The sequence below is a fragment of the Melanotaenia boesemani genome, chromosome 23, assembly GCF_017639745.1.
Source record: "Melanotaenia boesemani isolate fMelBoe1 chromosome 23, fMelBoe1.pri, whole genome shotgun sequence".
Taxonomy (NCBI): domain Eukaryota; kingdom Metazoa; phylum Chordata; class Actinopteri; order Atheriniformes; family Melanotaeniidae; genus Melanotaenia; species Melanotaenia boesemani.
The window spans coordinates 22,195,858-22,220,838 of record NC_055704.1 but is presented as its reverse complement, the minus strand read 5'-3'; the positions used below and the strand labels follow the sequence as shown (position 1 = coordinate 22,220,838).

The window sequence follows — 24,981 nt, the reverse complement described above, 5'->3', positions numbered from 1 at the left end:
TGACACTAAACGACCCTGAGATTTTACAGCACTTTCGTTTAATGATAACAGGTCTGCTTCATGGAGAAATACTAGCAGCTTCAGTCATACTTCGAATAGAAATGGATTTGAGCTGTTTCTCTAGTAAAAGTGTGTGTTTCAAAGTATGTAGGCTATATATCACTAAGTCTGTATTGTGTTACCTATAAATATATATATATATATATATATATATATATATATATATATATATATATATATATATATATATTATAGACACTGAGAGAAACACACCCAAGAGTCGTGATGTATTAATGTATTAAATAACAAGCAGATAAAATAAATAGATTTATTATTAACTACAACAAAGTAAAGTTAATTCAATTATGCGGGCAAAATAAAACAAACTCCTTTAGACAAAATAATCACAGATGGCATCCAGATGGTTTTTGTTTTTTTCTCTCTCTCTCTCTTTCTCTAGTTGTTCATCTTGTCTTCAATCATTTGCAACTCTGTGGCCATTTTTTTCTTTTGTTGGATTTTAGAAATGATTCATATATTATTTTTCTGTTATTCTCAAATTTCTATATGATAACTAAAAATATTCATCTCTTCATGATTGCTTTGCATCACTTTTATTTCTTTGTCATTGCTTCTTATTTAACAATTTATTGCTAATGTTTGATTAGTCTTATTTTAGTTGTTTTTGCATGGCTTTTCACTTTTCTTCTCTTTTCTGTGAGACTCCTCAAGCTCTTGGGGGGCCCCTGAGACCTCTGTCAGTTAGGTCTACTCTCCAAATGTCTGGATTGTAGCTGGTGAACAGCTGATGGGTGTAGAGGCTGTAAGCGAGGAGAAGAGCGAGATCAGTGTTCTTTTGTTCTGAAAGCCGACTTCCTGTCTGGTCTGAGAAATCTTTGCTGACTTCATGCGCCTTCAGCAGCACAAGAAGTACTTTGTCTCTGTGGAGGGGTGTTGATGACAGGAGAAAGAGGGGGAAGGCTGAGGGACACTAATTTGGGCTTGTCCCGTTCATTTATCGGTATAGATTTTAAATTAGATACCAGAGGCTCGACGAGAGCCATTGGAGAAGAAGGATCCAGGTGAAAGGAATTGGGGGCACGCGGGCAGCCCTTTTTGGACTGGGATGTATCGGAGCACCGGGCTTGGTGGGAGTCCGCATGATTCCTCACAATAAGCAGGCTGTAACGATGGTGGTGATGCACCGCGAGCAGAGCAGCGGATTCCTGCAGAGCTCGACACACTGCACCACAGCCCCGCAACCGAGCGCGAGCAGCTGCAGGGACAGACGCCTCCGCTTCTCCCTGTCAAACCCCCCTCAACATAAAACCGGATTTCCAGACCGATGCTTGGACGCAACAAACGGATAACCGACCACCTTCGACCCCTTCCCGCCATTCATTCTCCACCTCACACGGGGAATGCGACGTGAATTTGGCACAAAACAAAACAGCCTTGAACCGAGATTGAGATATACAACACCGGTGTCTACGTGCATGCGCCGGTTGTTTTGATCTGTGCGACAGGACAAGACGGAGGAAAGATGCTGGCGCGATGCTACCGGGCCAAACTGTCGGTGTGGGCCGCTCTGTGCGTGCTGGTGCTCTGCTGGATCTACGTTTTCCCCGATTATAGACTCCCCCGCGACAAAGTAATTGTGGAGGAGGTGCTGAGACAGGGGGATGTGTGGCAGAAGAACCAGACTGGCATCGATTTGTACAGGTTCGACTCTAGGCTCAGATTTCTGTCTGTTGATTTTCCAGTGCGAGGCCTCCTTGATCCCATTTTCACCCTCAGTTGGGAGCCATTGGCGAATTGTCCTTATGGGTTGTGACCTCCTTTGTTTGTTCCCTAAGCCTCTAAACATATGGATGACAGTGAGATTATAACCAACAATTAACGGGAAAGGCTTTTAAAAGTTTCATAGGTTAACATTATTAAAGGTTTGACACATCCACAACCCTTGAAGATGTCCTAAAGCATATTTTTAGGAATATAACATATAAATGGTCAATGTCCTTATTTTGGGCCAGTGTCTTTAACACAAACCAGATCATCAAAGCATGTTAATTACACCACGGCTGTCTTATTTAAACCACATTCAGTTGTGGTTATACTCGGAAGCAAAGCCGATTAGGATAATCATAGAAAATGACACCTGCAGAGCAGCAATGCAGGCCTGCAGGAGGATGCTCACCCTGAGCTGGGCTTTGCTACTTTGCAAGTTAAAAAATAAATCAATAATGAAGCTGAGGACAGTTTTACATGCAAGTAATTCCAGCTTGATATTAATCATCACATAAATAAACACTCTATGATTTGACCTTTTGGTTTTTGTCCTGTTAAAACAAAATTCTCTTATTATTAATGTCGTCATGTTGAACCTAATTTATATCAAACAGGCCAGAGATCGCCTGACACCAGACTTCTTTTTCTGTGAACAGGAAAATGCTGACAGAATGCTGCAATCCGAAGAGGATGTTTGCAGTGACCAAGGAGAACTCACCAATGGGCAAAGTCCTGTGGTACGATGGCGAGTTTTACCACTCGCGCACTGTCAACAACGACACATACCCCCTCTTTGTCCAGGTATACCTACACAACAGGATTTCATGTTCATTACGATTGAAACATACACATTTGCGTTGCAGTGGCAGTGTGTGTGTTTTTGGCCTCACATGCAAAACAAGTTTGCACAAAACTTTAGAACATGCAGCTGCCTTCTTGAGAAGTAACCAAGTGCAGATGATGGAATACGATTTCTTTTCCCACTCAGCGCAACATGACTCTTTTGTGAGGAGCGTACTTAAAACAGCTTTCCGTGGTGAGCCATTGTGGTGGGTAGGAGGGTAAACTAGAGCAGGCAGCCATCCTCTAAGAGAGATGGGATTACGAGTGCACTGCTCTCAGTATGAAAGGAGTCAATATTAAGATTTGGAGCCTGCCGAGGAAGGGGAATGTTTAAGGGAAGTCACATTTTAAAGAATTGTCTGCAGTCATTTAGCAGACACTTTTCTCCAAAGCAACTTACATCTGAAGGTGGTTAGGCAGTAGCGTTAAGGGTCTTGCCTAAGGTACCAACTGAAAGGGGTTATTTTTTGCGTGTTAAGATTCGACCTTGGGTCTCCCACCTGGGAGACGGATGCCCTGCCAAGTGAGCTATCGAGCTGCTCAAGATGCTGCAAGCATCGGCAAGAACAACACGAAAAACATCTCCATCCTCTGTTCTTTGATTTACAAAAGATGTGAGTGAGCAGCAGGTGAGGTACAGGTAGGGGCTTCTTGCTCGAGCATCTTTTTTTAGTTTACAGTTCACGAGGATGTGTTCAGTCGCTCTTTAAACAGGTACAAAGTTATTCCCATCTCCTTCCAATGTTGAGAATGTACCTGGTTTAAAAATGGACTCAGTGTGTATATCCATGCCTCTTTCCATGGTTATGTGTACCCAGATAAGAACTGTAGGTCTAATTTTAGGTGCATCCTCCGGTACATGTGTGGGTGTGTGCTGGTGCATCTGGATGAGGGTGTTTGTGCCTGGAAACAGGATCAAATGCAAAACCATGGGGTAAAGAGCCGTTGCCGTGGTTTTTGTTTCCATGGGAAGCAGATCTCAATATTAATTGAGACAGAATCAAGCCTCTGAGGCTGCATATCTGCAGTCTGGTATCCGTGTTGGTGACTGTGATGAATATCTGACCCTAATTTGCAGGCATTTGCTGTGCATGTTCGTTAATAAAGGATGGGGGAGGTGCAGGTATACAGAAAAGAAATGTGTTATGGATTTCAGTCTACACTGTTAATGTATAGTAGAATTAACACCGTTTTATTGTTTTTCTTTGTTTTTGTTTTAGAGTTTTGTTAATACATGTTAATTTTTAATTATTGTTAGAAAAGTAACCGGTTTCTTTGGAGGTATTAGTTATTTTCTGGAGAAAAATCTTAACTGAGATGTAAGATTTTAAAAGTCTGCAGCAAAATCTTTGTTCCTTAATTAACTTTCTCAAAAGGGGCAGACTGCTAATTTATTTTTCTGCTTTAATTATTTAAACATCTTATAGCCATAACGCAGCTGTGTAATTATATCAGGAGGGAGAAAAAATTAACTTGTGTTTTTAGAAATGAGAAACCTGGAACTCATCTGTAAGGATTCATTTAACCAGTGTTGGCTGCACATCCCTTTTCCTGACCCGCAGAATCAGCATCAGTGCTTGATTTAAGACTTGAAATTGGCAGGCAAGTGTTTTAACATCATTGTAGATCATCTGTCGTTGATAGCACACGTTGCAGCATCGGGTTACCATGACAGCAGCGGTTGCAGGAATTGATATTTTACCAGGGAACTATAAAGAAATATTTACAGAATTGATTCAGGATGTGGTAATCTTCATATATACTGGGTTTGATGCATAAACTGGACAGTATCTTGAAGTTGTCTTGACAAAGCACTCCTGGAGGCTTCGGCTTGGCTGGCGGAGTAAATGACTGAGGTTCATCACTGGTTGGCTTTTTTGAAAATTCAGCTTGGTAAATAATTGAAATGCACAGTGGTGTTCAGAGGAATGTGTTTATACCATTTGAATAACTCGCTGATGCACGGCGCTGCCTGCTTTCCCTTTACTTTGTAAATAACCACATGTGCATCCCATGAAATAAATGATAAGTTAGTTTATTCGAGTAGCGATGCACAGTGTGAGTGATGAATGCCATGTCCATGAGTCTCACACTTAAAGCATGAAAGTTAACAGCCTTGGAGCAAATGTTAGCATACCGTTTTGTCCATGCAGTATGCATTGTCAAGGCCCCTTTGCCAGCAATATCCAGTTGCTTTACCATACAACTTGTGTGCATATAAGACATGCATGGTCTATTTTTAGTAGCACCACAGAACTGCCAACACAAACTTGTGTTATGACTGGTTATGAGTGTCTCAGAAGAAAGATAAGCGGTGGTTATATGACAAGGCAAATTTATTTGTATAGCACATTTCATTTACAAGACAATTCAAAGTGCTTTACATAAAACATTAAAAGCATGACAGCGGGGTGCAAGAAGCAATAACAGGTGCATTAAAAACAGACTTTAAAAGAAATTAAATAAAAACAGAAAAAAAAGCCTAAATAAAATAGATAAAAAGCACAAACTGTGCCATGACATGTTTGAGGGTCCTGCTTTGTGAACTAGCACTGCTGTGATTTTAGGTCTGGATGAAGAAAACCAGCCATGCACCATCAAGCTGGCAGCATCTACAGAGCCTGGGCATCTGCCAGGGAATGTGCTAACAATGGTTAATTGCTGGTTAACACTGTGATTCAAACAGCAAATAAACTTACAGATAAATGGACTGAACTGCAGCACCATCCTCGGATGGTTGTGCTTTTTGTGCACATCTTTTAGTCAAACACCTCAAATGTGAGACGTGCAGCTTTTCTCAGTTTTCTATCATTTTAAAGATGATATATTTTGGTATTCAACAATATTAAAAAACAAAAACTGTGAGACTTACTCTTTACCAAGTCTGTCAAAGATACCGAGAAATGTTCCGGATGAATAATGTTCAATAGATGTCTGAACTTCTCTCTGAATGTCCCCTCTTAAGTTTTATCCAAACTTCCTGTCCTTTTTGTTGATAAGTTGTGTCCAGGATATTGTTCTATGACTCAGCCCCCTCTGTCATGGTCCAAAAGAGATCCTAAGGCAAAGAGAAGTGTGTGTGTTTGTGTATTCTCAAGCGTGTGCACTCCAAGGGGAATAATGAGCACAATTGTTTCCGCCGTCTCGCTTAATCCATCCCTCAGACTTAAATGCTGCCGAGGTAAAGAGAGAGGACATTTCTGGCCTTTGCCTCATAAAATGTGGTGTTTCAGTGTCCTCTGCAACAGTTTTCTAATTTTGTCCTAAAAAAGGCTTCTGTAGCGATGATAAAGCTGTGATTCATAATCAAGGCTGCTGGTAGTTTGTCAGTAATTATTATTCAGGTTATGAAAGAAGACCTGGTCAGTTCAGCCACAGTCAGTTCTAACAGTTTTATTAGGCACAGGGTTCACAAACAGATAATACAAACCTTGACTTTGATCACTCTCTCTTTGTCCATTGTGTGCAAGCTAATAAAATTTATGAGGGCTAGACCTCTGTGCTTTTCAACAGCCCCTACAAAAGCGTGACTACCTGTTTTAGTGTTCTTCCACCACATGGGGCAGCACTTAGAATATGGAACAGCTTGAAATGTAGGCGCCTTTGTTTCTTCAGATGTTGACAATGTGAAGAGACCAATCTGAAGGCTTCTTGATTAGTACTAGTTCTTCACGTCAATAATGCTAATTTATGCTAACTTTATGTTGTAAAATTTTATCTACATTCCAAACGTTATCAGACATCACTGCCAACATGTGTGCTTTGCATTGGCATGGTTGTTATGCAACATTTCCACTAGTAGGGAAGTGCAGAATTTAACAATCACGTCCAAGTGGAGACATCAGTTTCAGACAATAGCTAACATGGTGATGGTGACAGTGCGTTGTTCCTACGCCCAGGCGAGGAAACGTTATAGATTCTGAGACATTCGCACAGCCTTACGATTTCTGCCTTTTCTTCTTTCTGTCTTTCACTGGTTCCACATGAGCTATACTGCACAACACTGCCCCCCACGATATCCAGTGGTACTGCTCTGTGTGATGCGTTTGGGTACACATCCGCTAGCTCCCTAAACACAGACAGAAATACATACAAAATGAATGCAGAGGACAGACAAAATGCTGCTCCATCCATATGTGTATGCATATTTACGAGCCCTTGCAGTGGTTGCCTTTAGAGTAAAGGAAAAGTACCAATCCTTGAAGTAAAGAAATGTATGAAATGCAAGTTCAATTTTAAAATATTATTATATATATCAGTTTATTGGTTGGACTATTTGAAAGTAAAGGACAAAAATTAACTTCTGCCATTTTCGCTGGTAGAAATAAAAACCTCCTTAACATACAGTACACAATTCTGTGAATTATTTTTTTTTATAACTTAAAGTTGCAATCTGCTTTTTATAATAGAAGAGATTACACATCGCTGCTATCTTATGAAGAGAAAATAGGGTTTAAAGACAATAAAACCAACAAAGACATGCAGAGACATAGTTATTAAGTATGTCATATCAGTTCAGATTAAAACATTCATAACATCATGGTTGATGATGATAAAACGGTGGTTGAGATGCTTTAAGCCATGATGAATCTGAGAGCTTATGTGTTACATTTGCTCTGACAGGGTGTGTCTTGTCTTTATTCTTTTTCTAATAACATTACTAAGGCTGAGTCAGTCACAACCTTTTATCTCACTTGAGTTGGCTGCTTTTAATGGGTGTGGGATTTTTTTAATCAAGTTAGTCTTAATATGATTGTGCTGCATTGTGTATTTGCTGTGGATGCGTGCTATGTCACATCTCAAACTTGAATTAAATAGTATAATACAGTGTAGGCCCACTTCAATTCAGTTATTCTGATTCAGTAAAATCTATTATAACCTAAATGAGCCAAATGTATTATAAATGTGTTAACTCAAATTCATAAAAGGTTTTCTTGCTAAGGAAACTAATGGAGCGCATCAAATCTTCTCCTTGATTCAATCCCACATCCCATGCATGCACAAAATGACGATAGAAAGGGAAAAAAAAACATGTTTAACAGGAACAAACCTCTAGTGGATCAAAATTAGGTAGGTGACCATCTGCCTTCTCTTTTCTTTCTTTCTCTCTGCTTTTTATTTCGAACATGTGCAAGTAACACAAAAGAGTAAACTGAAAAGAAACAAAAACAGGACAAAAAATAAATAAATATATACATAACTAAATGAAAACAATACAACAAACAGTAATATATAAACCCAGCTTGTATGAAATGGAGTATGCTGAAGCATAAACTTATTTACACCTACCCCAATCTTTCAGAAACACACATATTTACATAAAGGTATTTACAAAAATTAGAAAATAAATAATTTAAGCAAAAAATACCCTACATGAATTATTTATTAGGACATTGTCTGTTAAAACCCTTTGTCCTTTGTCATGTATTTGTACCACCTTTTAAACTGGATCACGCTTGGACACCGCTTGAGCTCCACCCCCAACCTGTTCCACAACCTCAGTCCACATTTATTTAATGTTAATGAACACTGATGTTTTAAATTAAGTTCTCCCCTCAGATTACAACCCCATCTCTGTTAAAAAAACAATATTTGAATATTTCCAGGAAGTAGATTGTGTGTGGCTTTGTACGTGATCTAAGCTGTTTGAAAATGAACCAGATCTGTAAATATTAATATTTCAGATTTTATGAACAGTGAATTTGTGTGATCTCTGTAACCAGCATTATGAATTATTCTTATAGCTCTTTTCTCTACTATGGATAGTGGTTATATTGTACAGTTATAAGTATTGCCCCCAAACTTTTGCACAGTCATGTAAATATGGTAAAATCAGTCAGCAGTAGAGAATGTGGAGTGATTTGTGGTCCAGCCTGTGTTTCACGTTTCTTGGAACAGAGATACTTTTTGACAGTTTGCTTTGTACATGTTTTATATTTGACTTCTAGTTTATTTGTAATCTTTCAATGTCCACTCCGTCTACTCGTATCTGTACTTGTGTGTTCATGTTGCTATTACTAAATAACATGAATTTAGTTTTACTTAAGTTTAATGATAATTTATTACTGTCAAACCATTTTCAGTTTGCACATTTCAATAACTTGTTAATCAAACCTCATTTTCTATAGTGTAACGAAGTGCTTATAATTACTATCAAACACTATCTGAGAACTTTAGAAAATACATTTTCCAAGTCACAAAATTTGATTATAATTTAAGGAAAAGAAACTACCTAATTTTAGAAAACGTATGTTTCCATCTTTGACAGTTGTTGCATGACAAATATCGTGGGCATGTTTAACTCAACGTATACATTTACTTAATTGCTCTCAGCAAGGGGGAAACTGACAATTTGGATTGTTTACATGTGTGGAGTCAATGTAAATATTGTTATACTGTGTCTGCTTGTTAGATAAAGTCACCACACATAATACAGTCTTTGTTTCAGGAGGATAAGCCAGAAAAAGAGTCTGATTCATGAGTTGTATGACCCCGGCTTACTTTTGGAAACCTTCTTGCTTCATAGCTCCTTGCTGGTTTTTCTGTCAGCACCTCAGGCTGTGGAATAAAATTAGCACTAAACCTTAGATGACACAGGCTTCAGTGTTAGAATCTAGTTCAAGTCTAAGTGAATCCTTGTTTCTGGGTATCTGTGCAGCCCATTTGAGTCATCTATGTGCAGGCACTTTGTGCTAACAATGCTGCATGCTTGTCTCCAATCTAGGACAACCCTCTGCAACTGCCCCTGAAGAAGTGTGCAGTGGTGGGGAACGGTGGTATCCTCAGACACAGCAAGTGTGGACAGAACATCGACCAGGCCGACTTTGTTATGAGGTGAGAGGCGGACACTGGTGGGGGTCTGTGAATGCATGCCTGGGGGTAACGCCTTTGCAGATCCTCCAAAGATGAATCAGCTGTACCCAAAGGAGAAGCCTATTATAACGATAATGAGGTTGACTGTAGCTAAGAGTCAAAGAAAGAGTTTACAAAATTATTTGAGGCAACAAGTGAAAAAGCTAAATAGGAAGAGAGGAAGATGCAATGAGCAGGCTAAAACCATCTGATGGAGCACTGGGAATATGTTAAAGATACAGAGCTTGTGAAGAAAATTGCATTAAAAGGAAACATTTTATGTCCTTTTTTTCACAAATGAACCTGATTTCTTAAGGTCTTAATGAAGTGATTATAATATACTTTAGTTAAATATCAACAGAGACATTGCAACTCTTCCTTTTTTAAAACTTCAAACTAACAGTTCTTTTCATTTCAGCTGGTTTTTAGGATGTGGAGGGAGAAATTCTACTCCACCGCCCCCCTTTTGTCCTGTAGGGTGCATCCTAAGATGTCCACCAGCTTATAGCCACCATGCAAATATAAATTGTGCACTAACTGTACACAATAAAGCTTGAAGCATGTTTCTTTTTTAACATTTAGCACCATGTTTTGTCTCAGTAATGGCAGAGGAGTTGTGCATTGACAGTGAAATCTGTATTTCCAGCTTTTCAAAGTTTGATATCCATGTCAGGATATAAAACATTAAACCAAGTCCTGATAAAGATTTATTAACTCCCGTCTTACTTAAATTAAGGCAACTTTACAACTACTGATAAGAATTTGCTAATAATAGCGAAGAAAAAGGCAAGTCAAGATAAACTTGACTTCCTAGTTCTGAAGTATAGCTATTGCAACATAATTTGAATGCGAAGATGGGTGGAGATAAAGTAAGAGTGGGGGCAAACATTTTTACTCTGGGCTAGGGGAGTTTTTTTTTGCCACTGAAAATAAAAAATAAATGCCATGTTCCTGTTTTGTGCATACTGTTTTGGAATTTTTGAGTTGTTAGTGACTTTTAGACATTCAAAACCAGAATCAGCGTTTTCCTCTGTCTTTGTTAATGAGGCTGACTGATGGACCTGCTGACCCTCCTGCCAGAGGGTATATATCACAAAATGTATGCATTCAAGAGCAGATTTTTTTTTGTATTTGTACATTATATGTCCCCTTTAAGTATGAATGTTGACTTATTATAAAGGACCATGATAAGCACCTAGAAATTCAGAATGATAGTAATTTCATTTTATATGGAAGGCTAATTCAGCGATCTGTATTCTCCAGGTTCAGTGGAAGCACAGCAGGAGTAGTTACCAGAAACATTTTCACTTAAATAAACTTGGACCCGACTGGTTTGCCAAAGCTCCTGTTAAATGTTATAGCATGTGACACCACAATAAAACAAACGGTTTCAGGTTCTCAGAGAATGTGCACCTGCAATTTAAATGTCCATCACTTTTGGTCAAAGGGCCCAAGACACATTTTGCCATGTTTTCTGTCTTATCTGTATTATCGCCTTAAATAAAAGCTATTGCTAAAATAAAAATGCAAGAGGAACTTGGTTTATCCTGTTGTCTCAAATGCTTCATCACAATTTTTTTTATTTAGCAACATGGCTTCTATAACATCATAGTTGCCAGATTTCCCATTCTAGAAGATACTGGACGTTAGCTGGACAGGTCCAAGTGACCGACAGCAACCATGAACCAGTGTGAACGCCATCCTCTTCCCACACTCTGTTCTTGCCTATCATTTCATGCTAATAAGCAATTTAGGCTGTGTAAACCCAGATCTCAGACAAGTTTGGGCCTAACTTACTTTTGGCTCTTATGGCTCAGTTACCAACCTGGTATGTGTTGTACAGGCCGCATGTGGTCCAACTGTCATTTTTTTTAATTGGCCGTGGATTATAGCCAGTGTTGTGTGGGCCAGAAGTGGCCCAAATATGAGGAGCAGGGCTGGATATACTGTAGATTACAGCATTTTCCTTGTAGACCACACATGGTGGTCATGCGGTAAAGTTTTGGCAGCCATACTTCCATGGAGTCAACACCATTAGGTCAAGGCAAACCAAACTGCAGCTGTGGTCCATAGTTGGGCCAAACATTTTTGGTATCTGGGAACAGACTTATGGAGGCCAAAAGTATTCTGTATTGATACACTTGTTAACTGGACAAAGTATCAGTTTGTAGCTACTACAACTGCTCAGAAACATGGAGTTTCTCACACAAGCAGCTATAGTTTGCATTTACCAATCCCCAAGCAGTTTAGACACTCTACAAACAAAAGCTATTAGCTTCTTAGCTTTCGGTGGTAACTGAGGAGTGTGTATGCAGCACTGGCTTTCAAAATCTTAAAAGCAGGTGTTTTCTGCCTCAGTTTACATTTTACCAAACCTCTAAATTCTGAACCTGTTGACAAAAATATACATAGAAATATGCTATGAGACTGACATAATCCATAATGTTGCACAACTGCAGGAATTTAACATACAGTATTTACCAAACAGAGACTCTGTCATGTCCTTCACCTTCATATTCTGGATCTAACTGGCTCTAATCTCTATATTTTCCACACCAGCAGTCTGCATTCACAAGGAACCCTTAGCCCTTTGCCTGCCCATTTAGAAATTCGACCAATCACAAGATACTTTCTCAACATATTCTCATTTTCAGGAGGTGAAAAAGAGAAGGTTGTCCCTGACTCAGAAATAGTTAGAACTATGATGCTATGATGGATGCAAAACATATCTAAGGAAACATAGAATTAAGTGCCGATGGGACTTAGCTTCCAGGCTAGTTGTGATGACACATATCTGCTTGCAAATATGCCTTAAAGTTGCCATGTTAATTTTGTTTTTTTTTGGATTTCCTGTGAACACAGCCAGAGAGGCCTGCTCACTTTTCAAATAGTCTCCTCTGATTGGTCATCTCTAGTGACCTGATCAGGCAAACCACATTATCACCATATATCACCCAAGAAAAGAAAAATTACATTTTTGTTTTACAAGACTCCAAAATACAATTAAGAAAATCTACTAAACTACTAACAATTGCGTAATAATATTGCGCAGGATAGATCATATTAAAACACTGAACACATGTTTTATGATTTCATGGAAGATTTAATCGTCAAATAAACTTTCTCATTTCATCAGATGGATTAAAAAAGCATCTGGTGTGAGACCCTGTTTATGTGTCATTCTTCTGCAGTGACTCAAGCATCCAGGAAAAGCAAAATTAATCAAAGCCCTTTTTTATAGATGGCATCCAAAGAGTAGCCAATGGGTCACCATAAGTTAAATTTTGGGATTGTAATGATCGTCTCAGGATGACCCGGAAATTCAGCCCACACATGGTGATGAGTTTGAACAGTTTATTTGGTGCTGGAAGAGTAGAGGCAGGAAGGGAGCAGGCTGACGGCAGGCACAGCAACCAGGTTCAGGAAGTGGGGCTAGGCAGAGATCAGGAAAGTCCGGCAGGGATCAGGCAACGGGGAATCCAGCCGTGGTAGCAAGGTCAGCAACAGAGATCTAGAACAAGACGAGGATTTACTGCAGGATATCTCACAAGGAAGGTAAATGACCATCTGGCAGGGAAGCATGAACAAGAGAGGGTTTAAGTAGGGCAGAGCAAAGGTGCAGGTAGTGTGATAATCAGGGGTGCCACAGGTGGAGCAGATGAGCTAGATGAGGGACTGGAGGCCCAGCAGAGCAGCAAACATGACGGGGATCATGTTCATGTTCAGAAAAAATAGGAAGGATGCCTACAGAAGAGTGAAAGCTTGAAACAGGTGTCAATCAAAGTAGCTCTGAGCCCTGTTTTTGCCATTGAGTGACCGAGTCTGGCACATATTAAATTCTCTAATTTGCATATATATAATTATTGTGAGTATTACCTTTGACCTGCTTGCAAAGCTTAAAAACATTCCCAGTGTGGCACTCTACCACACAGAATTGAAGAGATGCCAGCCATTCTAGCCATCACTTTGCACTCTTTGCGATGACTACAAGATTGATAGAAACCTTTCAAGAGAAGTTGCCACAGACTCTGCATCATCGCTAAACCCTCTGCGCTTAATGTTGCATGACTCAATATAATGTTATCCAATATCTTTTTTTTTTTCTCAATTTTAAAGTAGCCATTAATTTGTCTCCAGGGTATTTAAAGGGAAGAATAAATGCAATCCATTTTTTAATGAACTTACTATATATGAACTATTATGAATTGATCTAATGTAAAATATATAATAAATATGATTTAATTTGATTATGACGGGATTACATTAAATAGTGTTGTATTTTTTAGAGAGCGTTGTCACAAATAGATGCCAAACAAATGAAGCTGATATGAATTTATTTAAATTCCTTTATAATATCTTTGCTAGAAGTAGCTAAGTCTCAATGTTGTGAGGGAAGTGAGGAGATATGATGATGGAGGTATAATAAATAGCATCTTTGGTGTCACTTGTTGACAGATTGTGTGGAATACACACAAATCCTTTCTGACACAGGGCTAGCTTCTAGCCGCTAGTTGACCTTTCCTCATATTGAGAAGTGTAAAGAAGCTTAGCCAATATATCTGCATGAATATCCACTCCTTCTCTTTCTTCAGCTTGTGTGTGTTCAAAGTAAAAGCAAAAACAATCCACAGAACTAATGCTCTGTAATTTGCTAGCTTCTTTGCTCAGCCAAATCACCAGCCTAAGCAGCAAGACAGCTTGAAGGCTTTGATTTGTCAAAGAATATGCCTGATAAAACAAATTTCAAAATTATGATTATTTAAAAACTAGGATATTTGATGTTATTGTCTCCGTTTCTATTCGTAGCATCGAGCATTCAGATGAGCTTCTGAAGGCCTTAGGGAAGATTTTTGTACCCAAAGCAGTTGAATTCATCAAAATGCCATCAACAGATTGAATGAACTTAACTTTATTAAACATGCAAATGTTTAAATTAAATTTATTGTAGCTATCTAGGCCAACAGAGAAGTTGCCGCTGACTTCGATGGTCAACTTCTGAATGCATGTGTATGTGAAATTATGCTTATACTGCACATATCATGTATCTTTTGTTCTTTTAGGTGTAACCTTCCACCGCTCTCAAAGGAATATGTGGAGGATGTAGGAACCAGGACACATCTGGTCACTGCCAACCCCAGCATCATAGAGAAAAGGTCTCATATTTACTCTTAAATAGAACAAGTCCACATGGACACAACTTATATTGTACCACAAAAGTGCATGAAGTACTGGGCATCCAAGCATTGTCAGGCAGAAAAATCTATAGGATTATGTTATGGAATTAGTCCTAAAAGTTCCCACAGGCTTTTGATTCATTTCACGTGAAATCTTAATTTCCTTTGACAATCATCCTAACAATCTTTTTAGCAACCAGTCAAGTAACACATTTGCCACATAGAAGAAACTAAAGCAGTGAACTCTTCAGAGGAGTCTACAGACCTTGTATCAGTGCATGATTGACTCCAAAGTAAAATCTTGTTAAATTTTGCTGCTGCACAATATTTAAATTAACTCACTTTTCTTCACCTGCTTTGTCATTCAGATTTCAGAACCTGCTGTGGTCGAGAAAAGCTTTTGTGGACAGTGTGAAGGTCTATGGCTCGAGCTACATCTACATGCCAGCATTTTCCATGAAACCTGGCACTGACCCTTCACTGCGGGCTTATTATGCACTTGCAGATACTAACTCCAGCCTCACCATGCTCTTTGCCAACCCAGAGTTCCTGCGCATGGTGGGCAAATTCTGGAAATCCCGTGGCGTGCACGCCAAACGCCTCTCCACAGGACTCTTCCTGGTCAGCTTAGCGCTGGGGCTGTGTGACGAAGTGACAGCCTACGGCTTCTGGCCGTTCTCCGACGGCCTGGACAAGCAGCCCGTCAGCCACCATTACTATGACAACATCCTGCCATATAAATGGTTCCACGCCATGCCCGAGGAGTTTGTCCAGCTTTGGCACCTGCACAAAAGCGGCACACTTCGCATGAGGGTGGGGCAATGCCCCCCTCATAATGGAGGGAGTTAAAACACCTCAAGCAGTGATATGAGAATGGTTTGCTAATATTTAGTAGGTTACAGGATTCACATAAAGACATTTGGGTGGTGAAGCAGCATGAAATAATGCACATTTTTTCCTCTGAGGATTCATCTTTGTCCACACACTTTTCTACTGTTCTCTTAAGTTAATTCCTTGTAGTCTTACGAATGTCCTCCACAGAAAACCTCAGTACATGCAGACATGCACACACACATAACATAATGTATTCATACATTCCCAAAACTTGCCATAAATCTTGATACCGAGTGTGCATGTACCGTATGTATTTTTACAGAAAACGTCAGCTGTGTAAGGGTGTGGGGGATGGATACCATATCTGGCAGACATATGGAGCCGCTGGACCAAACTCCCCCTCTGGGGCTTTGTCAAACAGAGACAGAGGGAACGGAGGACTGAGGGGGAATAATAAAATGCACTGAAAGACTGTCAAATGTGAGGAACAAAGGCGAGATAATGGTGTCCTAGTATCTAGCTGGTTGAACAGAAGCAGGATTTAATGGAGAGAGAGGAAAAAAAAAAGAATTGCAGGGGGCAGAATGAGTGAAAGATGGCCGGTATGCATATGAAAAGATCTTTCCCCGCTTTTATTTTCTTTCAACCCAGCGCTTGATGGGCATTCTTTGTGATGCCAAACAGAGCTTTAGCTCAAAGCAGGAGCCATTACAAATGGAGTCTTAAGAACTACATCTCTTAGAATGTTTAGCCAAGTTGCATTTTAACCCTTTACTGAAAGGGAAAACGAGTACACTCCAGTGTCTATATGTTTTGTTTGTTTTTTGTTTGCCAAATGTGATTGTTGTTCAGGCTTAATGTGAATTCTGTTTTCGGTTCATCGCCAAGGGAGGAAGCTTTGTTGGACAAAAGAATTAGAGATGAACACTTGCTGCACAGAGGTACCTCACTTTTTAATCAACTCTCCTCATCGACTAAAACCGGAGCACATGATTTAGTTTCTTAGTTTAAAACACACCCTAACCCACTTCTTTAGAGAGCTTGCGGGAAGTCATCTCATTGTAACTGTACTATAGTTGTCAAGTGCCAAGCCAAGAGAACAGTGGTCTCTTTGATACAGTCTGCGCCATGCTTGTGCTTCTTGTGCTCTGAAATGAAGAGATACTGATAGAAAGAGGAGTAGTGACAGACTGAGAGGACTCCATGCCACAAAGTGGCATTTCAATCACTTTTTTTTATTAGGTTCTGGACCCTTTATTTAGGATTTTCTTTTTTTCTGTGCAGTTATTGATATTTCTTTGCATCAGAACACAGTAATAACTGAGCCTCTGTCCTGCACTCCATTTACTATTGTGTGTTCTGTTTTTATTCACTGTTTGTTTGCACAAGGGGAAAATAACTTTCTCATGCAGAAGAAAAGATAACCGACAATGTTTTTTTTTGTTGTTGTTTTTTGTTTTTGTACTTGTAAGCCTTGCTGATGGGAATCAACAAATTATTTGAAGATGTTCTTTCTTAGAAATGCTGTTTGAGAGTGAGAAATGTCATCATTCCATAAAGATGGCTCTGCATGGGAACTGCATGGATTGTACCGCAATCCTTAAGGCCAATTCCCACCGGGTGCGTGTGCGCCACGGCCTCCGCAGCTATTCGCGGCCATTTTAGTCAGTGGTTGGTAAATTTCAAATAAAACCTCCCTTGCAGATTTGCGCTCCCTGAACTATGTAAACATTACATCATTAATCGGTCACAGTGTCTCAGTGTTTTGTTTTGTTTTGTTTTTTTTTCATCATGGACGTCGAGACGTTTATCTCTTGTGGTTTTGTGATCTTGCGGACCCAGCTAGGCGGGCTGCACTTCAGCGTTTGACACGCTCCCAGTGTGATTTGACCCACTGCGGAGGTCGGAACGAATCCACGGCACAGCCAGAACGAGACGTACACGGACCCAGTGGAAATTGTGGGATAAATTCAAAGTATGAAACATGTTAATATGTTAGTGCTTTATGTATTTATCCACTTTGTTTAACTGAAAGAGCTCCAGTGCCTTTCACATATGTTAAAGTAGAATTCTGGGTTATTTAAACTTAGATTTCCCATTAATGTGACTATTGTGGCTCAATGGGCAATGCTAACTTTGTACTCTTCACCTTTGTTGTGGGGAATCAGCATGCTAGCAGCACTCATGAAAACAATATGATCTAAATAGAAATCCATTTTAGTAAGGCCAAACATAATACAAATGTTTTATCAGCATTTGGTTTTTCCATGTGGTTTATTTTCTGGTTCTGTACGTTCATGCACTTTAGTTTGTTTGCATCTTTAAATCAGACTTTCATGACATTTAGCAAAGTGTTAGGTCATTTCACGTTTAGGTACATAGATGAATAAAACACCCAAGTACAAGGTGAGACTTGAAGGAAAGTGACTGGAAAAACTAAACGACTATCTAACGGGCCTTTTGGAACCTGATGGCTCTTCTTTACTTATTGCACATCAAAGAGAAACACTACTACAACAGAAGAGTGGGACCTGTAGATCCCAAACTTGGAAATTGTTGATGCAGTCATATTAGAGAAATTCCACAATAACCTTTGCTGTATACTGTTTAGATTATGTTGGTTGTAACAAACACACGTTTCATCTTGCTATTTCACTCTCAGATGTGAATCTAATCCATCTGGCTGTATTTCACCAGCAGATTTCACAGCTGTGGTGCCTGCAAACCTCAACTAATATTGAAAATAATGTCATAAAATAAATGCAAACAAAAGGCTATCTAATTAAAACGTGCCACCGTTTCATGCCAACATCCTGCATGTTTCTTCCTCCTCAACATGAGCTGAATGATAAACAAACAAGACAGACGAGGTCCGCTCCTTTACCATCAGCCGGGCGGTGACCTAGGGAGAAGTAATGAGAAGTAGCAAAGGGCAAACAAAAGAAGCATGGATCTTTCAGGACAAAATAAATCATAAAAAAATTAAAAAATTTAATAATAAAGCCACAATTTTGTATGCATTTCCTTCAGATCGTAGTCTAAAAAGTGTCAATTGGAGGTCTGTTAACAAATGAGGACAATTAGTTGTATTGGAACAGAACTTTGCTGTCTAGAGCTGAAAAGAATCATAAAATCAGCAGAGGAATCATATTATTGCAAAGTTATCTTCTGAACTTAAATAAAGGCCAAACATCAACATTATTTATCAAGCTGGAACATTTTCATTTTATCTGCAAACAAAAAGGGCCCTTAACAGTATCCGGTCCACAGACACACACTCTGCCCAGACTTTAGATGAAAACTGTTCACGTAAAAATCTGCTATGTTTCTGATACTGAATGGATTTCTAGCTGTTCACATGCTGTTTTATTAATTTATTTTCCAAGATCTGTGCAAATGGAACTGAAGAGTACAAAGTTGCCCCATAAAGCTTTAATAGCCAGATATGTGGGAAATAAATTTCTGTTTTAAAGTGAATAGATTCAGTCAAGTGGATTACCTCATCATCTGTGTTGGACAATATGTGATATATTAATAAGCCATGTCATTATGTAAAATTAATCTCAATGTGAGTTACACCAAGTTATGTCACAGAATTGAAAATACGCCCAGTCCAAATACACATGTTGCTGGGAAAAGACTGGGAAATTTACTTAATGAGCAATTCAACCAATATGTCTTGCTACTCACTCAACTTTTTGTTGTCATGTGTCTTATTTGCACCTTTTGTTGTCTTCTACCCAGTATTGTGAATGAATGACATGTGATAGTGTGAATTTTGAATAAGCATGAAGATTTTTAAATGTGTATGTACTTTTGTTAGAGTTTTAAAAATCTATTTTAACTATGTTTTTACTCCCGTTCCATGCTGTCTGAGTGATCAGAGCAAGTCAAAAGAAGCACTGTAAAGCTGAGATTTCTTGTGGAAAGTGAAGTGGATGTGTAAAGTAAATTTTGGTCTGTTGGCAAAATTACCAATTAGTTTTAGACCTTTAGTTTAAAAGAAAAAAAATACAGATTTTATTTCAGTGTGCTCAAGTCCAAATAGAAACCAGGTGTGCTATTCTGCATCCTGCACAGCTTTCTATCACGTTAGTGATTGAAGATAACTCAACCTATTACTGACAGGTTGCTGCAGGACACTAATGAACAATATCAGCAGCAATTACAATGCAGGTAGTGTATAAACAATGTTTTTTAACTTTACTGTCACAGATTTTGTCCCCAGTGTAAATAGAAACAGTTAAATTACTAACAGACATGACTAACATTTTGTGCTTTAGAACAACTTCATAATTGCAGTGCTAGAAGCCTTAAATTATGATACCTTTGCCTTTTTCCCCTTGCATGTAGTGGCCACACACAGTCAATATATGACCCTGAGGAACTGATTGAGTTTTGTTGAATGCTCTTAAACCTTTATTTACTATTAGCTAGTTAACAAGGATTAGCATTAATGTCTGTTAAACAAAAGAAATCATAGCTCTAGTTGTGTCTTAAGATCCCTGCCACTCAGTATTCCTCAGTTACTTGTCAGAGCAAAGCAGGCACACTTCTTTTCCTAACATGTAAAAACAGACTGAATGAAGCTTGAAAAATTTGCACAGTAGAGTCTAAAGTCTGCATTTTATATGATAGCCAGCAGGGAAGGATTCTGACTGCAAAGAAAACAATGACTTTACTAGGAACTCAATCTGCGGTTTCAGACAGTATTCATCTCAGCCTCCCATTGGCTTCCAGACGGACCCACAACTACCTTAAATTTCTGGTTTCAAAAGAGCAAAGCAGCTGCAGCCAAAGGCTGCCAGACACGAACCCACAAACCAATGGGTGAAATGAAGGTAGGCTGAATTTTTGGCCAGTATTGTGAGTTAAAATCTGTGTTGGTAAAGACCATTTTTAGGTTCATTTGTTTGCACAAACACAAATATTAGAACCATGGTATATAACTGTCTTAAAAAAATTACAATAAGACTGACTTAAATATGCCTATTTGATTTCTGCTTTTTATGCATTTACATTAAAGCATAACTTGTTAACTTTGTGAAAAATGGTGGACTTGGAAAGAATAATAAAGACAATTTGGAGCTTCATCCACCTTCGTCTCTGCTTCGGCTCTGCCTCCAACAGATCTGCATAGGAGTCTTGTCGTGTACACAAAGACAGTAGAGGAATGTTTTATACTGGCACGTTAAATACTAACAGTTAAATCAGTAGCATGAGGAGGAGACTGTCTCATATGCTTCAGCAATCCTGCCAGTTTTTAATGCTAGGCTAAGCTACAATAATAGGTCATAGTCTGTCCTTAAAATATGTAGAAAAGACAACTTTACCAAGCAGTTGAACTACATTTAAATTTGATCTGAAAAGAAAAAGTCTAACTATGTCTATGTCTAACAAACCCATGTAGACATTAGGTTTTACATTTAGGCTATGATCGTGAACACGTACATGTGATTTTTAAAACATCAAAAAATTCCTTTAAAGCTTCCAGCATGAAGTTTGTGAAAGTTGAAAGTGGAAAAGGAGAAATCAGCATGAGGATGTCAAGACAACTGTAGCATTGTCTGGTTTTTCCTGTCTCAAGCCAACTGCTTACATATATCAAGCTACAGCATGTGGGTTCGGGGCAACCAAGTCTGGTCATGGAAAGATTGCAATTCAGAATGAAACCTGCCTCTTTGTACAGAATGTGTCAAGCTATTAATTCTGTAACCTTGTCGCATCTCATGATAGTGTCAAATTGCTCATGGTAGCTTTAAATATTAAAATGTCTCAAATGTCCCAGCAGTTAATAATCAAGCATACTGTGAATTGTCTTGTATTAACTAATCCTCTGACTAACATGGTAATAACCTGGTAAATTTTTGTCATGGTGCTGCAGTAAATGAAGTTAGACAAACAATAAATCACATGTAAATATGGTTTGACCCAAATTTTATGAGTCAGTTTAGAGGCCTCAGCTATACATATTTAAGTATTTAATGTGTTGCTTTTTAATTTAAACATGCAAGTGTACATTATTTGCCTTCAGCAACTGTATTTGATACAGATATATGAAAGAAAAAAGTTACTGGATGTGAACAACCCTGCCTGAGCATTTAAAAATAAACCAGAAGATGTGTTTAAAGAAGGCCTAAACCAGTTGTATGTGCCACCTAGATTTAAATGTGAAGGAGAAATAAGGAAAAAAGGCAATGGGAACAACCATATTGATGTACAAATCAAAAACAGGAATCCATATATATATATATATATATATATATATATATATATATATATATAGATATATAAAACAATAAAATCATTCTTAAAATGTGTGGGTTCTTTCATGATTGTATTGATATTAGAGTAGCGCTGTACTGTATATTGCTTTCTAACATGCTCATACCATGGTCATAGTGAGGAGGACAAGTCCAGATCAGTTGAGCACAACAAGTAAAGCTTACTTTTTTATCTTAGAAACCTTTGAAATTGTCACAAATTGCTTGCTCTGTCATATTATTTCTTTTGTGTGGTTGCACAAGTATTTGGCTGCCAGTGTGTTTTGTACAGTGCTTCTGAATGTTTCTGTTCCTGGTGAGTAGCGTCAGTGAAATCCTCCCTGCTTGCCATAGCCCTGTCTGCATGACCTGTTTTTATGGTCCATGAATTTTTAAAGACGTGTCAGCAAAAGCTGCACAGCTGTGTCTCAGACCTCTGTTCCCTGCTGGACTCTTCAACCTCTCATGTGCTGCATTTAAGATCAAGGTCCTAATTTGTTTATCTGGTGTGGAGAGAGAACTGAGAGGATGAGGATGATTTAGATTTAATTTCACAGGTTTTTAAAACATGTGAATGTTGAGGCACGTTAGATCTCAAATGACACATAAAGAAACAGGTCCATCTTTAGTAAATTATATGATTTTCTAACAAAACTTGCATGGTGGCATGGTGCTGTCTGTCAGTTCCTATAAGATAAATCCAATAACTTTGATCATCCACTGACATTTGCTACTTATACTGAAAGATGTCTACATTTATTTGGAGTTGTACTAAATTTTCCCATGAGTATCAGTCCCACACACATCAATCCTCTCACTTTGGCAACACCATCGGTCATTTAAAATCTATGTGATGCGGTTAGGGGAGGCAGGTGAGGCAGAACCTGACCTGGCACCTGTCAAACTAATAATTATTACATAATAGAATTTTAATATTTGTCCACTGATCTGTGTTACAATTGTTTTTCTGTATGACTCCTTTTCTGATAAAAATACAGGGCAGAAACCCAAGACGAGGCAGCGGCTAGCCAAGCCTCACCTCTAAATGTGATCCCATGCACACTGGCTTGTATGGTGCGTGCCTGTTTCTGTTTCTAAACATGACGTCAATATAAAGTTCGCAGAAAGATTTATTATATACCATGATTTCTACAGTCTGTTCAATGTCTGTTCAATGTTCAAAGGGACATTGTGTAACATTTTCTGTCATAATCGATGTCTGCATGTATAATCTGCCATCTTGAAACTACAAAGGAAAAACTACGCATTTTCCCTGCAAGCCAGCACACAGTGGGAGGAGATGAGACGAGAGTGGTGTACTACCCCAGCAAGTTTGAAAATCTGTTAAATTGTTATTCACAAGGGGGCTTAAAAGGCAACGTGATCAGACTATGCAACAAAAAGGATCAATGTTGTGCTAGCTAGCCATCCCCAGGTAGAATGAGCTAGAAAGATTTTAAAAGAGATGTTGAAGTTGACAGCTTTCTCCTCGACAAGTAAGTCAGCTGTAATGCCTAAATTAGCCTAAAACTAACTTTTTTCATTTGGTTTTGTTAGACATTGTTGCCCGCTACCATGGGCAGCATAAGTAGTTTCTGCTAAAATACACCAATACACCTCATTGGTACAGAAGTGTATGTTTACGTGGTTTTGAGTCTCTTTCATAGTAAATGCTGGCTTTCAAGCCTGTGGGAAAGCTTTACAAGATGACTTTTAGTTTGACAAAAAGCCAGTGTTGTGTCGTGGACCGTTTTCCCGTCGAGATCCATTTACTTTGTGAGAACCATTCTTCCTTCTAAACACAGAGGAACCATTTCTGCTTTAGTTGCAACGTGTTTGAGAAAGTGAGATGCTAGAATGCACTATACGCTATTCCAACATTAGATGGCAGTAATTCTTACACATTGTCTCTTTAATGTAAATGTGTGACATTATTCTCACTTATCTGACAATAAACTGCACAGAAACGTAATAAAGTGAGGGAGACAGAACTTTGCTGCACCTTAATGGGTCGTATGTGAGCTGGCGTGTGCTGGTTGCTGCCATGCTAGAGTGTTAGCTAAAGTCAGCAGGTCATGTGGTGCAGCGGTTTGTTTATTTTATGCTCTGCTTCATCTGACTCCCCAGATAGAGGATTATATATCTAAACTAAAATGAAAAGAATGAAACAAACATACAGGTGGAATAAGACAGATCACAAAAGATTTTCTTCTTGGGCCTTTTTCTCTTTAGAGAGATCTTTTTGTGGAGCAGGATGGACGCTTGGACTTTATATACAAATAAAGGTAAGACCACAAATGGATGTTTTCTTTTTAAAAAGTAGATTAATCTAAAAATAAATAAATACATAAAAATAAATGTTTGAAAACAAAAGTGAATTTTTTTATTATTTTTTTGTTGTTGTTGTTATCCCATTGATGAGCAACCTGTATTAATATTGTTTAATCACCTAAATTTCAAGTTTTTAAAAACAACTAAGAATTTAACTGATGGTCTAAACTGAATTAGTGTTCACATCTCGATACTTTACTTTGTTTAGAATGAATATGAATTGTTTGGAACCTTCAAATTTCTCTATTCATCGTCTCTTGCTGCTATAAAAGTTCTTTCTAGGCCAAATGTCTTCCCGTGTGTGTGTTAAGACACATTTCCAGCCGTCAATATGCTGCCAGATGAACAGATAATGAATTATTGTAAATCAGACTCTAAAGGAGTCCGTGCCTCACCAGCCATGAACCTCACTGCTCATCACAATGTGATGAATGAGTCACAGAAGAAATGAATCAACATCTTTTTAAAGCAACTTTGAAAGGCACATTCTTTATCTTTCAGCTGTGGTGTACTTCTTAGTTTGTGTTTATTTATTTGTTTGTTTGTTTGTTTGTTTGTTTTGTTTTAGAAAAATTCTCCTTTGTAAGTCTTGAATGTTTTTACTTAATTTCCTTGTGGGTTTACCTCCTAGTTTGTTTGATTGTGTTCACTTATGCCTGTGTTGGACTGGGTGTGTGTGTGTTTGTGTGTGTGTGTATAAAGTTTTGCTTCTTCTTATATGTCTTGTGATTTCCTGTTCTAGTTTCTGTGTATTTCCTCACTTTAACTTTGTTCTCTTTTTTTGTTGTTGCCTTTAGTTTGAGATTTGCTTTGTCTTCTGTTTTGGGTCAGTTTTATTGTATTTTTTTCTCTCTGCTTGACTTTTTTATGCATTTGGAAACAGTGTCAAACTTGCA

The 24,981-nt window shown here is 38.5% G+C and overlaps 1 protein-coding gene across 1 annotated transcript; it reads left to right on the top strand.

Annotated features, from left to right (window-relative positions):
- The first annotated feature begins 939 nt into the window (after nucleotides 1-939).
- st8sia1 (ST8 alpha-N-acetyl-neuraminide alpha-2,8-sialyltransferase 1) lies at nucleotides 940-21,415 on the top strand. Its single transcript, XM_041977922.1, has 5 exons — nucleotides 940-1,722; nucleotides 2,445-2,589; nucleotides 9,356-9,465; nucleotides 14,544-14,636; nucleotides 15,026-21,415. The coding sequence occupies exons 1-5, from the start codon at nucleotides 1,544-1,546 to the stop codon at nucleotides 15,504-15,506; spliced, it is 1,008 nt and encodes a 335-aa protein (XP_041833856.1). The 5' UTR covers nucleotides 940-1,543; the 3' UTR covers nucleotides 15,507-21,415.
- The last annotated feature ends 3,566 nt before the right edge of the window (nucleotides 21,416-24,981 follow it).